General features: G+C 41.7%; 1 protein-coding gene across 1 annotated transcript in view; it reads right to left on the bottom strand.

The window, feature by feature from the left end:
* LOC118119520 (gamma-aminobutyric acid receptor subunit pi) overlaps positions 1-11,077 on the bottom strand; it is a 53,285-nt gene extending 42,208 nt beyond the window's left edge. Inside the window, exons 1-2 of the mRNA XM_035173606.2 lie at positions 10,790-11,077; positions 725-814 (exon numbers count right to left, since the gene is read on the bottom strand). Coding sequence (XP_035029497.1) covers positions 725-777 — 53 coding nt within the window. The 5' untranslated portion in view covers positions 778-814; positions 10,790-11,077. The remainder of the gene's footprint in view (positions 1-724; positions 815-10,789) is intronic.
* Positions 11,078-15,038: the final 3,961 nt, after the last annotated feature.

Genomic DNA, 15,038 nt, shown 5'->3' with positions numbered 1-15,038 from the left:
CAATGTCATCAGACGACTCAATCACAACAATGATCAATGCAAAGGTAATCTGCAGGGGTCTTTGAAAGCTCCCGGATTCATGAAATGAACTCATTTCATACTTGAATGGCCAAACTCTGGCATATGGTGTCAACACTGAAAGCAGATGCATTTGGCAATACACGAGTGCAGCAGACAACCTGCTACAGCACATTAATCCCACAGCTGATTGTGCAAAGGCGCGTTGCACTATACAGAGAATATCTTATAGCAGGACTCAGTGTTTGCCTTATCTAATATGTGTAAAGTGCATTCTGTGCTTTGAAAGTTAACTGCAAGAAGAGGAGAGGCTTCTCTTTACTGCAACAGACCAAAGTGCACCAAAACATTCCATCATTCTCTCCGTGTGACCTCCGCAGGGATTTTTACACCAATTGTACGCAATGAGTGATGCATGTGGCGCTGGATCCTGCCTCATTGCTTCTGCTCAGCAGTGCCATGAACGTGGCAATGGAATTGCAGCGCTTCGTGTCTGATGCATGGGGAGTTGTTACGGAGTATTGATGGCTCACAAGAAAATGCTACCACTGAGAACCTTTCTATCTCCTCCTCGGCTCACTGCATACAAAGTAGTGTTGTTACAAATTATAACCTGACATGGCTTGATTATGCTTCCTGCCGGTTAAGAGAGCTGTGTGACTACAGAGCCCAGCGGTTGTATTTCTCCTCCTGTAAGTGCTCTTACCTGCTAATGAGGAGAATGGTGAACACGGTCCATCCTGATGCCGACACTGCCATGGCTGCTGAAGGAGTGGAGACACTAAGAGGAGTTTATCTGGAATAAGAGAACAGAGGACAATGAGAATAAGCAATTTAGGTGGATCCAGCTGAGGAGTAGATTCAGAAAATAAGTTTTTTATTCCCCTTGAAAGCAAAACTCTTTAAGCAATTGGAACAAGGGGGACACATTGTGCTTGTGCAGAAAGTGCAGAATCGTCCCTCTTCTGCTGGCAGGCATCACAGATGGTCTGTGACCACTTTCCTATTTTTTATCTTTAAAATCTGCAGTCCCACAATTCTTTGCACTGAGGCATCTATCACTCAGGTAACAATGGCTTATCTGTGCTACTTGGTTATCAAGGACAATCTAGATGTATTTCCAGTAGCCAGTTCAAGTACTGACACTGACTGAGACAATCTTTTAGTAGCATAATGACCTCTTGTTAATGACTTAACCCTAACTGTTAGTCTGGCACAGATCTCCAGACTCGAGTGAAGAGTAATAAAGCAGGTTGCAGTTGCAGAGAGACCTCGTGTTTCTTCATCTTGCTGCTCTCTGTCTCTGCCTCTCTTCAGATGAAAGCAGACAGAAAGCCTTCAGAGACCAGAATGACTTAACCACAGAGACCCCACCGCTGCGGATGGTAAGCTGAGCTAAGGAAATATATAAAACCACCAGGCCTTTACTTTACGTATGGTAGTCTAACTAGACTGCTGCATGTTTTCAATGCTACAGCTGTGAACTGGTGACATATTTGTTGTGGCTTGTATTAAGCAGAGAACATTGTACACTACTATGAGAAATTGTCTACATACTGACCAACTATGATTATATTCAGGGAAAGCATTGGAAAGAGGCCGAAGGTCCCCACTCACTGGCGGTGTTACTGCTGCCAATGTTGTCACAGATGGCAATGGATGACATGAGTGATGCTGACACAACTGCAGCAATGTGTAAAGTTTACATGTCCTGCTCATTCAGCTGTCATGCACTATGAGTCATGAGTACCTCAGTTACATGTAAAATAAAATACATAAATACATGTGCTCTCACATCAGGGTCCATTTTACTTCCATTGAAATGTTCCTCCTTGTCTTGCATGTGTTTTAATGATGATAAATCACTGGTGAAATTGGGATTTGATCGCAAAAATATGATTTGAAGGTGTTTTTCATCTAACTCTCAGAAAGAAAACTATTGTGCCTATGTGGCACAGCTCCCAAACATTGTAGTTGCAGACACACACAAAAAAAGGGACTGAAATCTACGACAAAAAGCTGTATTTCACAGACTCGTATGATCCATTTTTAAAAGACATCAAACAGTAACGTCCTGGAATACACAGTATCCATACACATATCCAGTATGACCCATACACGGTATGGTTCCTGTGGTTGTCCTTCTTTCTGGCCATCTGGCCGCTAATATTTAAAAAAACATGTTTGCTCATGTGAGGAAACAGCTTAATGAGTAAGTATGTGGTTTTCCAGCAAAGTGAGTAAATAAGTAATGGGGAACTGTTGAGATCCATTAGGAGGTTTGGTGTAGAGCAAGTTCATCCGGAAAGAAAACTCCCTTTTTAGTTGACAACTCAACACACCTAGCGGTAACACACACCTGAAAGACTGCGGAGAGCGACAGCAACAGACAGGTGGCCACCCAACAAACCTCCATCCAAGATGAGTCTGGAGACGGTCACTGTCCCACAGCACCGACTCTTTTCACAACATTTATTCACTATGCACGGTGCACTTCCCCGTCACTTATGAACTAAAACCATACGGCCACATCTGAGCTGGCTGAGCTCGGAGCCCGGCTTGGCCGAAGTGGACGCCCAACAGACCGCGTTGTGGTTCACAAGCCCCCTGGTAGAAGACGTCGGGAAGTTTGGCTGAGAAGCATTAGCAATCCATAACCTCCCTAGTCAGTTAGTCTGTCTACAAATAGGTCAGTGAGGCATACGATACCAGTAAACCGCATGCACCACAGGGACTGAATCAAATATTACAAGGTGATAGTGAAGGAGCTAGCATAAAGAACAGGACAAGCTTTTAACAGGCGAGACAATTCACTTTGCATCGTAACAGGGACATCACCATGATATGAAATTTCAAATGAATTTTAAATCCAGAGCTGCTGCTAAGATATTTGCAGTGTTACTGCCAAGATAGGACATCCGTTACCACATTTCAACTGAATCTCTCCTCACTGACCTGTCAGTTAGAGAAGACTGAATAAATGAGCTCCACGCGTGTACACCAGAGACCTCCACTTTAGAGTGAGTTAAGCTCAATTATATGAAGCAAAATGATAGAGTTAGTATTGGACTGATGTGCTGATTCATGTTCTGCCCAAACACTATAAACCTGGCTTCAAATCAAACAACTCACTGAGAAGAAGAAATAGAGGAATTAACAAAAAAAACTATTGAGTGAGAGGATCCGACAGTAAATGAGAACACTACATACTTTATTATTTGTTTTTTCCACTGTCATATTTAGTGGCTTCATCTGTCACTGTCTGTGGATAAGTTTTTGATCAGCAGTAAATAAATTACACACAGCTCTCAGACAATACTTTGTGGCCTTACTGCACACACACACAAACACAGGGGACTGAGTGTTGACTATTTTAACCGAGGTTTTCAAAGTGCCAAATATTTCTTTACATGTTATTTTAGGATATGAAATCATAATTTTTCCCCAGGTTAAGCAACTAGGTTATACAAATTCACTCTTCAGCCCACATCTCTTAAGTCTCTTCTGGCATGCGCCCGAGCTCAGTGACCATCCTGATGAAGAACACTCCAACATGAGAGGAAGGGTTTTCCTCCTCCAAAGTGAACCCTGTCCCTCAAGAGTGACTCTAACTACTGACAATTTGATTTTAAGCCGACTTGAAAAGGGCAGCGGCAAATATAATAAAGATATATCAGGCAGTAGTGAGTCACTTCATCTAATTCTCTGGCTTTTCTCTCAGAGATTGCTCTTCAAAGTACTTAGTACAGGCATCATGGATGAGTCACATCAATAGAATGTCAACCTTTGTGACCACCAAGCTAGTATCCAAATTCCGCCCTTCTTCTGGTCACTCCCCTTTCTTTCCTTCATAGTCATGACTTATTGGATAGCAACATTTTTTACATCATTTTTACCCCACCACCACATAGTTCTTCATAGAATAAGATTGAAGTTGTCCTGTGAAGTTTCCTGATGCATTTGTATGCCAACATCTGCTAAATAGATTTTATATAAAAATGGACGACATGACTGTACATTAAAAGTGAAGCCAAAGTTTCTCGATTGCCACCTTGTGGCTGGCAGCAATATGGGTCATAAATATTGCCTCCTCCATGTTAGTGGATGGGACATGAACTAAACCAAAACGTCAAAGAACTTGTATAGCAACTTTTTCTCTAATATGTTTTTTATCGTTTTAGATCTTCCTCTTCTAGTTCTACGCCATTATCACAATGGCGTATGTTCAAGTGCTCATTTGTCCGGTGAGTTTGGTTTTAATTAGTCATTTAATGACAGGGGGAAACATCATGATTGACAGCCAAGATTGATTTACGATTGGTAAAATTGTGTATAGGTGGGACATCATGACCACGGTTCCTTCCCCTGATCACTACTGCACAAGCTCTTAATCCAAAAGCACAACAGGGCAGCGTTTGTTTTCCAGGATATGTTGGCTTGATTTCTGGAAAGTGGGAGGAAGTGGAGATAAGAATTATACATCCTTAAATACAGTCTATAATCTGGTACAAGTTATAATCTACTCAGGATATGTTAGCATTCCATTTATTAAAATAAAGCAGCATTTATTGGACAGGCTACATTTGCCTCTTAGCTAGTGATTTAGGGAGCTAACAATGCAAAGATAATGTTTTTCAGGCTTACAAATTAGGTGAACACCCAAACCACAGCTGTGCCCAAAATGCCTTCCTTGCTCACAAGTTCTTCTTTACTGTGCCAACATAATAAACACTAAGTTTAGCTACGTGTTGCAGCCAATTGTAGTAGCAGAAGCGCTCCATAACTGCAATTAACCTTTTTTCACTGCAGACATTGACAGGTCAGAGCTGGAAAAGCCCAGGTATAAATAACAACATTAATTATGGCTGCTTCTCATTAAGGCAGGTCTCAGCTGTAGTGCATGCTGTCTCAATGTACAGCAGCTAACAGTAACACCATTAGTCTTATAGGTAATCCTGGTCCTTCTTGCTGTGACACACGATTGGTTTTACTGTGAAAAGGGCCAGTTAACACATCTATCAAAGGTAAATGCTCTGGACGTTCTCTAACCTTGTTGTTGTGCGTTACATAAGAGTTTATAGCAACTAAATCGTACACTTGCAAGAAGTCCAACTACGATGCCGGGTTAAGGTAAAGGGTAGTCTTCATAGTCCCAGAGGGGCAATTTGGTTTGCAAACAGTAGTCACACATTCAACACACAACCCACACACATCACAAGAGCACATGAAATACATGCAGTCATCATTGAAATAAAGAAAAGAGCACGGAGAGTCTGTTAGTCCGTTGATAAAATGAATGTGTGTGATATCACTAAGGCCTACAGCTTGTTTAAGAGTCCAACAGCTGAGGGGACAAATGATCTCAAATGTCTCTTTGATTCAGCCTTTCCAGGGTAACCTCATGATGGTAGAAGTCGAAATTCTACATAAAGACGTGTTTAGAGTCTTGGGTGCTGGGCTACATGCTTTAGTGCTCTTCAACATGGGGTTTCACTATGTACAAACCTAAGGTTTTCTTTACAGATACTGACTTAATGCATTAATTGAGGGTACCTCAATCAATTTATTTGTAAAGCCCATTTTCACAAATCACAATTTGCCTGCAGGGCTTGATCAGGGGGAATCCTCTGCCATTAAGACTCGAATAGAGTGAGGAAAAACTACCCCAAAAAAGATACTTTTAACTGGGGGAAAAATGGAGAGGCGCAGGTGAGGGATCCGTCTCCCAGGTCGGACAGAAGTACCATAAATAATGTTTCTAACAGAGCATGTCAACAAAATAATATGTACAACATGCATGAGAAAAGACAGTGTATAGCATAAATGGAAATGCGTATTAAAGTTTAATGTATTTAAACAAAAGACAAAGCCTGACAGAGATGCAGGGAGCAGTAATGACAATTGTAATGATAGATGTATTGTCAGCTTCTGCTCTGTCTGCGTGTGTTTGACTGAGGGACCAGCTCTGCCTCTGCTTCGGCAGGTGTTCCGCTCAAGAGAGCATATCATCATCCTGTCTGGTCTACTAGTGATTTTAACTGCATCAGACCATAAACCATCAGCTCCCGTCAAGAGCCTGGATCAGCAAACAGCTTTAGCTCGTCCAGATTGATTTTGTTTTTTCATCAGTTTGTGTGACAGGACTTTATGATGATTATAATTTTACAAATGTAGCCCACCCATCTGGTATAGTGAAATAAAGGGGACTATACAGAGAGAATGAAAAAGTATTCGACAAGAAATGGACAAGATACAGCCCTGGTCTGCTGTCACATCTTCATAATCTAAGTGACCTGGGTACTTTCAAAGTGTCAGTCATCAGGACTGAGCAGTCACATGACAAGCTGTGTAAAATATAACGAATGGTCGACATGACAGCTCCAAAAAAGTGAAGCCAACCCATCCTGGTCACCCCCTTGTGGCTGGTTGCAGTATAGATCATAAGCCCTTTCTCTTCCATGTTAGTTTTGGTAGTTCTTATCACACTGATGTTTCTCCAAGTGAGGGCTTTTCCAGTAAATTGGGTTTTAATTTGTAATGATAAGACTGAGTGGTGGTTGGTCGACCACCTCCAAATGATTTCATGGGATATTTTAGCTTCATTTCATTACAACAAATACAATCTTTATAAACAGTCTATTGTAGAAACAATACATAACAACTATGTGCTGAGAGGACAGAAGAAGAAAATGGAGACAATATTTAAAGACAAGAGTGCATATCCGCGTTTATAAGAATGATATCATCAAGAATATATTAAATGGTAAGTAAAGCATTCTTGCTCAGGCTGCAGTCCAGGTCCCTTTAGTTTTACTTTTCTTTTGAGTCCGCAAATACACTGGAACTGAAATAGAGAGGGGAAAAGAGAATTGCGAATGTAAGGGTGATGGGTCATTTCACCGTGCTAGAACAGATTCTTCTTTGTTATCAAAGTCTCTTAGTGATGCTGTCATTGCAGGGTTGTTAAGGTTTTTGCCAAAGTCAAAAAACATTTTCTATTATATAACAGTGATTTAACTCTGTGTACTCCTCAGCTCACCACCCGACAGACACCCTCTCCATCACACTCTCTCTTTCAAGCACACTGTGGCGATGTCTCACAGAAACATTAAGGACTCTACGGATTTCATCTAAGCGAAGTCCTCCCCCACCCCCTTATTTCATCTGCGGGTTTAGAAGCTTCAATTGAGCCTGTGAGTGACTTCTATTTCTCATCATCCCAGAAAGGTCTCTAGTGTCCATCACTCTGCATTATTATTTGGACGAGCTAGAAATTTTGGTGCTCAAACCCACACTTAATGAGAAGTCAGAAGGCATGGAGAAGTCATAAAATGTGACTGGATTGTGAGTATAGCTTGAAGTATTTCTTCCCTTTAAAAGTGACCTCAGCTACGTCTTTCGTAATTTCAATCCAGAATAGGAGAAGGATTAAAGTTTATCGCAATGATTTGCTGGATGTTGGGGCGGAATGTGGAATAGTAGCTATAGTGCCTTTCATTTTTTTACTTTAGGCTATTATATATGCATTATATACCACTTGGTCTGTATCTGGCTTCGAATTTTTATCTTGCACGTTGAAGTCAGTGGAAGAGTGGACAAGTGTGGATTCAATCCGAGAAATTTTAATGCATTGGACTCCTGTCCTAGAAATCCCGTGAGACATAACGTATGTGACTTCTTGAAAGCTTCCATGGTCCATCAGCACCAGACCTCTAGGCTTTGTCCACATTTCTATCACATCTAATCCTTGAAACGTAAAGCCTGAGGGAGACCAGTTGATCTGAAGACGCATCTGGACACTGACAGCTCGATAGGAGACAATACCAGGAGGGCCTGAGCCATCAGCTTATATTACTGATGACACATGACACTGTGCCACTGAGTCAAGGCAAGGTCCCATTAGACAAGAGCCAGAAATGGACATGGCTGTTGCCAGGACGCACCTGCTCTGCGCACAAACCTGAAATATTGTTGCTTTTAACTAAAGATAGATAAACTAAAGATAAGGATAAACTAAAAGTATCACTGCACGGGGTCGTAAGGTCTGCACCTGGTATAAAAAGTGCACTCTAAAAAATCTAACACAAACCACTGAGATTAATTACCTACTCCTGTTGCATTGACACAGGGCAATGCTTCAATTTACCTTGCCAGAGCACAAAACGCAGGGGGGGGGGGAAATCAATACGGAGAGAGACAACTGAAAACCAAGACAATACCGCCACACGTCCAATAACACACCCACTCCCGTACTTCAATCTCCTCTTCAAGACTGTAGCTTTCTTTTTCTTTTTTTTTTTATTCTTCCATGTTGTCCGTTGGAGAGAGAAACAAAATAACACTCACAGCTCTGGTGTTTTGATGATAACATACAGGCTTTCAATTATCTCTACTCAACTCTACTTATGTAAATCTCATCCCCCTTTCCTGTGCCTTCTTGTGAGGGCTGGCCTGCACTGTGGGAGCTGCATCTGAAAGGCAGCTGGCAGTTTATACCCAACGACGAGTGAACAAAAAAAAGAAATCTGCACAAATTAAGCATGCCTTATTCCACTGATTACAGGCATTATCACTGTGGTAAATATAGTTTGAGAAATTGGAGGCGGACTCGGGAAAACACACCATAAGGCTTCGGCGAGCATTAGCGTGATTTTAATTACCGTTTTAAATCACAGCGGAATCATAGCATTGCTTGGAGCTTTTGTCTGTTGACTTGACGGGGGCAGCTGTGACTCAGGAGGGAGAGCGGGTCGCCCACTAAGCAGAAGGTGGGTATAGTTTGATCCCGTGGCACCTCCAGACTGCATGTCAAAGTGTCATTGGGCAAGATATTGAGTGTCAATCATAGACGCCAGTGGTTCTCAAATGGGGATGCACCAACCCCTCGGGGTCTTTGGCACTGCCAGGGTGTCCGTGAAAAGTTTAAAATTCTTCCATTTAATTGATCAAGATATACGAGTTTTCTGTGGTGATAATATTTTCAAGACATGTCTAATATCTTTCGATTTTACATTTCTTTTTGTTGCTCTTTCAAATAACACAATCAGAAGTGTGAACAAAAAGGCAAAGTCAAATCTTTCCAAGGCAGATGCAGTATATAGGGGGTAATGTTGTTAACAAACACACATGGTTTGTGACCATATCAACAGTGGTGGTGAGTTCAGGACTGCGCCACATGAAGGATACGAGTGACACCACATGTCCTCCACAAACAGAACAGCAGTGCCATATCTAATAGAGAGGAGGTCTTGACCCACAATGTACCACTTTATTGTCACATACTTTCCAAACACTGCCTGAAATGCATTTCGTAAGTGTCATTTGCTATACGATAATACATAATTCAAAATAGAAAGACAACCTACAGTGACAAATAAGGGATTTGGAAATATTGGAGAACTCACTAAAGCAAAATTAAGTCCTCGTTCATGCTTCCAACGTGCTTCTCTCTATTTTTCAGAGGAAATGGACATTACTACCTCTTTAGCTGGGATTAATCACTGCTATGCCCATAAAATCTTAGATGAAATGATACATTTCAATTCAACAGGAGTCGTTGCATCATTCGTCTGAATAGAGCATCAATGATCTGGTACGATCTTTAAGAGAGCATATTTCCTCACTATAGTACGTATACTAAACTACATGGGCACTGTATAATATAGATAGAATATTTTGTTGCGCAGGTGATTGAGGATTTTGACAAACTGGTATAATCTATGCTGGCGCTTTACAGATTTCTATCAAGAAAGGGAGGGAAATGAGAGTTAATGCCAATATTCTGGATCTTAGGGCTCAAACGTGTAATTTCTCTCAACGGGAGTAGTTATGTAATAAATCGGCAAACTATTCCAGGGACATGCAGAACATGAGGGGGTACGTGCAATATGTTCTATCCTTTTTGAGAATTGAGAACTTTAAGCTATAGAAGAGCAGCCCCTTGCTCTCCTGCAGATCTGCTGGGTCATGATTGGCCATAAGAAGTAGCCCATGTAACACACAAGGTTAGAATGGCTTGTAAATGTCCACAAAGTGTACTGGTTAAAATGAATAAATTCTCCATTTACGTATCCCACTAACAGACCCTTCCTATGAGCTGCACATCAGCCTGAGGGTCACTGTTAAATTAATTCCTGACCTTCACCTTCTTGTCACTTTGAGAACCGTCACAGTAAAGATCGCCTCTGTGCTCAATTAAAGGTTACAGTTTGCTTTATTAGCTTGACCTCAGCTTGGAAGCATCAACGCGCCTACTTTTTAAAAGCTGAGCCAAATGTCTAAAGAAAATGGCCCTGAGGGGAAAATCCATCAACGATTTTAGCAGTGCGCACGGTTAAGCAAAAACTTGTTAACCTCCTTAACCCCGTGCACATCAACACAGGACATCATCCGCGCACTGGTGCTCCAGCTTCTTCCACAGACAGTTAATTCAAAGCAGCAGAATTCAGGAGATGCGCACACACGCACGCACACGCGCACACACCATCCATGCACTTATGAGATGCCAGAAATGGTAGATTACTGCACAAACACTTTCACCGATTGTCGGGCTTGAATACAAATACAATCTGACTCCACACTTCAAAGTTGCAGCATCCTGCTTGCGTTAGATAACACGCTCCATTCAGGCGCGCTGCATGGTGAGCGCACGGGAACATAACCTGCGTCCTCCTTCCAGACGCAGCAAACACCAACATGCCCCACCACGTCTTTTAAAAAGCAACAAAAAAAAAATCCCCCACAGTGATAAAGTTAAAAGGCGAACTTTTACCTGGAACCGCCGATTGCAGAGAGCCTGTCACACACGTAGGCGCATCCTGGGAAAAACAGAGCCCGGTGCCGTTAGGAGTTCTCCGTCAGATCGCTGCGGCTGTGACCGACACTTCCATCCAGGTTTATCTTAAAAAGACAGCACCCGCTGGTCCGCGTGCACACATCACCGGACAAACAACTGGTTGTGCTCAGTCAGCGGATTTCCATTAACCACTGTGGGCGGCATGCGTTGCTGCGTAATGACGCACGGCGCGGTCTCGCAGCTGCTTTGGAGTCTCCAAAGATGAATGCCCAGAATATCAGTCGTGGCGGTGTCTGCTGTGTGTCACACTGCCAGTACACTGTGCGCGGATGGACGGTATTTCACGCCACAGCTAAAATAATGAAGGTGTTGTGTTTTGTCTTTTATCATCTCCTCACGAGACAATTACCTCAAGAGGGATTAATTAGTTTCAAAGCTCATCTTTCACATCCAACGTATCATGGTGGAATAATGTTATCATATAATAAAATAAAGTGACAATAATACTGTCAGTGCAGGTTTAATGCTTGGCAGCAGCACAGGGTTCACACTTTCTATTCAGCTTCTGGTGGAGACAGGTTGCTCTAAAAAATACAGGAAAGGAGACTCAGGGCCTGCCCACAAGTTAGGATTGGAGGATCTTGTGCCAAAGTGTTGGTGTCTGATGGATGCAGGTCGACAACCTTCCTGGGGCCTCACCTCTTTGCCTCTGCGTGGGCGTACTGCGAACACTTGCATCCAAAACGCCTGGAGGGGAGTGAAGGGCGGTCAGTCAGGCAGCAGCTGATCCGATCTCCGCAAACATGTGTGCCATAACTGTTGCTCCCCCCCCCCTCACTGCATGGTAGGGCAGGAGACAGCTAGAAACAGAGAGATGATCCATTCAAGCGGGAGAGGGACGGTTAAAGGCCTTCTGTTGGCCAACAGCCATTCAGCTGAACCATGCCTAAGCAGCACAATGAATCTCTTCCACACATGGATGTATTAGCGTCCACCTCAGGGGAGGCTGCTCTGTAGCGGACCCTGACCTCTGACCTCAGTGTGGAAGAGGAAAGAAAAGGAGAATTGAGCTGCATACCCTCCATGCTGTACATGTTAAAGAGGCAGAGCCATTCCACTGGAGCAAATCAAAGGAATCTGTATCATGAGATTTTCAAAGCTCTGTTAAAAACTAGAATGTGGCAGGTATTGCTCAAAAATCTAAAGGTAACCCTGGGTGTAACGTGCCAACTCATAGTGTGTGAATGTGACGTCTTTAGTTTAAATTCAGCCTTGCACTTATGTGACATGCCATGCTCTCTGTCAATGACTGTGTTTACATGGACACCGATATTCTGATATTAACCTGATTAACACAACAGTCTTAATAAGATGCTGCCATGTAAACAGCATTTTTGGACTTAACTTTACCCGAAGCTCATACTCAGAATAAGCAATTATCAAATTGAGATGTGGAGTACTGATTAAGACATATATGTAACCATGTACATGTCTTAATAAAATAACGTCCATGTTACCATGGGCTTGATAACACATGCCCTGGGTGTAAACAAGATGGAAAAATAAAAAGGAGTTGTAGCTTTTGCAATATCAGATATCGCAGCATCTAGCTCTACAACATGTTACAACAGGAATATGAATGGAGCTTATGTAAACACCATGATCAATATTAATGTGTTTTTATTCTGAATAAGGTAATAGTCGTCATATTGGTGTCCATGTAAACAGAATCAGTGTCTCCTCTCTCCATTTTGAATGATAACAAATGCAAAAGATGAAAAGAATGCATACATTGGTAAAGGGAAAAAACTGCACAATGAAAATATAAGAAAGTGGCTCTTTACAGTCTATGCTCCCAACCTGGGGGTCTGGGGCCTCCAAAAGGTCACATGATCAATCTCATTGGTCACAAATTCAGTAACGATGGTAAAAGCACAGAAAAACTAATTCCTGCAATAAATCTTGGGATATTTTACTTTAGTCTTTTTTTGGTATTTTGTGTGCATCATTTCATAATCTAACACACACTCACACACACAGACTCTAAAAACTTTAAGACGTCACGAGCCAACGTAGAACAACATTACATACATAACATACAATACAACATGAATAAAATGTAATTTGCTGAACATGCAGACAAGAATTTATTATATATATTATACACACACATAGTATGTGAGAATAAAACGGTATGGACAATGACCTCCAATTATGTTCAAATGTCGCTTTCTTGTTCCTGCTTTACAGCCGGTTGTCCTGTTTAGCGTCTTTTCCCGCTGTGCAAAGATTAGTGTCGCTTGTCATGTCTTGCTGACCTTGTCATCTGAATATCCTTGAAGTTACAACTGGGGCTCCTCCCCTTGTAATTCTTTATGCATGTGAGAGTGGGGGGATTGATAAGAACTCGAAGGCCATCCAGCTCTCAACCTCTTCCTCCAATGACAAGCCCATTCGTGATGAATATCCCCCTCATATCTCTCCCTGTCACATTTAAATCTTGTGGGAATATTTGACGACATCGACATGTACCCTCATTCATCTGCCGCTGCTACTTTTGCTGCTGTTGCTTTCACTGGGACATTTCACCCAGGGTTCCATGGCCATGTCAATGTTTTATGTATGATATGCGTGCAATGTGTTCTCCATGTTCCATCACTTAGCCCTGGATCACCAGGAGACCAGATTAAAGATGAATCCCGAAATCAAAGCGTTCATTCATTTGTCCAGGGATCTCTTAATGTCACAAAGGGTCAGTTGTTTGACATATGACTCATATTCAATGGGATACTATGAAGATATTACTTTTTTTTTTAATCTAAGCTTGGCAGTCAATTTGTTCTTTGGGAGTCAGACTGGTTCAGTTGTCTCCATCTTGTCCAATGATTTAAGATTTTACAACAGTGCCCATGGGCCTTTCTGGGATGGTAGCATGGTCTTTCTGTCTGCAGCATTTTCATGATCTTGGCATGAAAACTGTTGTAGCCATTAAAAAAAGAGGTTTCGATCAGTTTTAAGGTGACCTTCCTCTCTTCATCTGTGTGATGTATCACAGTGCCAAGCCTCACTCATCCACAATTTATTGCACTATCAAGAGCGTGGCCTTTGCAGAGGTAGCCACGTATTATCAGCCATGGAATCTAATGCCTTTGACTTGGAAAGATGAAAAAGATCTAGATCTGTATTGCAACAGTGTTTATACCATTCAATCATTTTTGACAATGTACATAAAATGACAATAGTGTATTTTTTTATCATAAGTTTAGATTAATTTAGAGCCATGGACATTATCTGTTCTAATGAGAATGGCACAAACTGGAGCTGTATGGAGGCCATGAGATTAAATGAGTAAAATAAATAATCACAGCGATAAATTGAATAAAACATAAAGATTAATCAACAATTTGTGAAACATTTGACGCTATTAAAACTCATTAGGAAGTATAATTTTATTATTCACATTAACAATAATTCATAAATTTATAATAATTATTGCAACTGGTATTATTTATCTTGCACTATGGCAGCATATAAGACAATACGATTCAATAAAGAAGGATGAGTCTTATATTAAATGTTGAGTGGGTTGTTTTGTTGTGTTGTTGCAAAGAGAAACAGACTGAGGGTATTCGAAAGTGAAGCCAAGTGTAAGTCTCCCCAGCCATTTATTTTATTCTTCTACAAGAGTAGAACACTCTGTGCCTTTACTTGCATCACTCACGCCTTGCCCAGGTAAACCAACTCTATCCCTTCTTGGTTAAAATTGTTCAAACATTACTTGCTAGTTATTGCTGCTGCTGCTGCCGGGGACATCTACCCTGAGGAAAGAAAATGTGCTGTTCTTCTGAATGCGCTTTGCACAGAGAGAAAAAGACACAGCTACTACCTGTGGGGGATATAACTGAAAAATAACTTTCTCTCCCTAAGTTAACGTGATTGCAGAAGGTCACATATTAAGTTAGAGAGCACCAGCGCAACATACAGTAAGTAGCTGTCACACAAATTCAGTGACATGGAGGAGCAAATGCTAGCTGATCAACAGTTGTCAATACATTGTTTACGAGTTGGACTCTAGTTAGATTAAGAGTTGGCCCTGCTATCGTGGCTTTCAAGATCAAAACTGGCCCTTTGAATTGAGGGCAACAACATTGTATCTACTATGGACTGCCACCGCTCATTCCGGTTTTACTGAGACAGCCACAAGTTGTCTACCTGTGAGACCTCT

This window comes from Hippoglossus stenolepis, chromosome 12, assembly GCF_022539355.2.
Source record: "Hippoglossus stenolepis isolate QCI-W04-F060 chromosome 12, HSTE1.2, whole genome shotgun sequence".
Classification (NCBI taxonomy): Eukaryota; Metazoa; Chordata; class Actinopteri; order Pleuronectiformes; family Pleuronectidae; genus Hippoglossus; species Hippoglossus stenolepis.
This window is presented reverse-complemented; position numbering and strand designations above follow the sequence as displayed.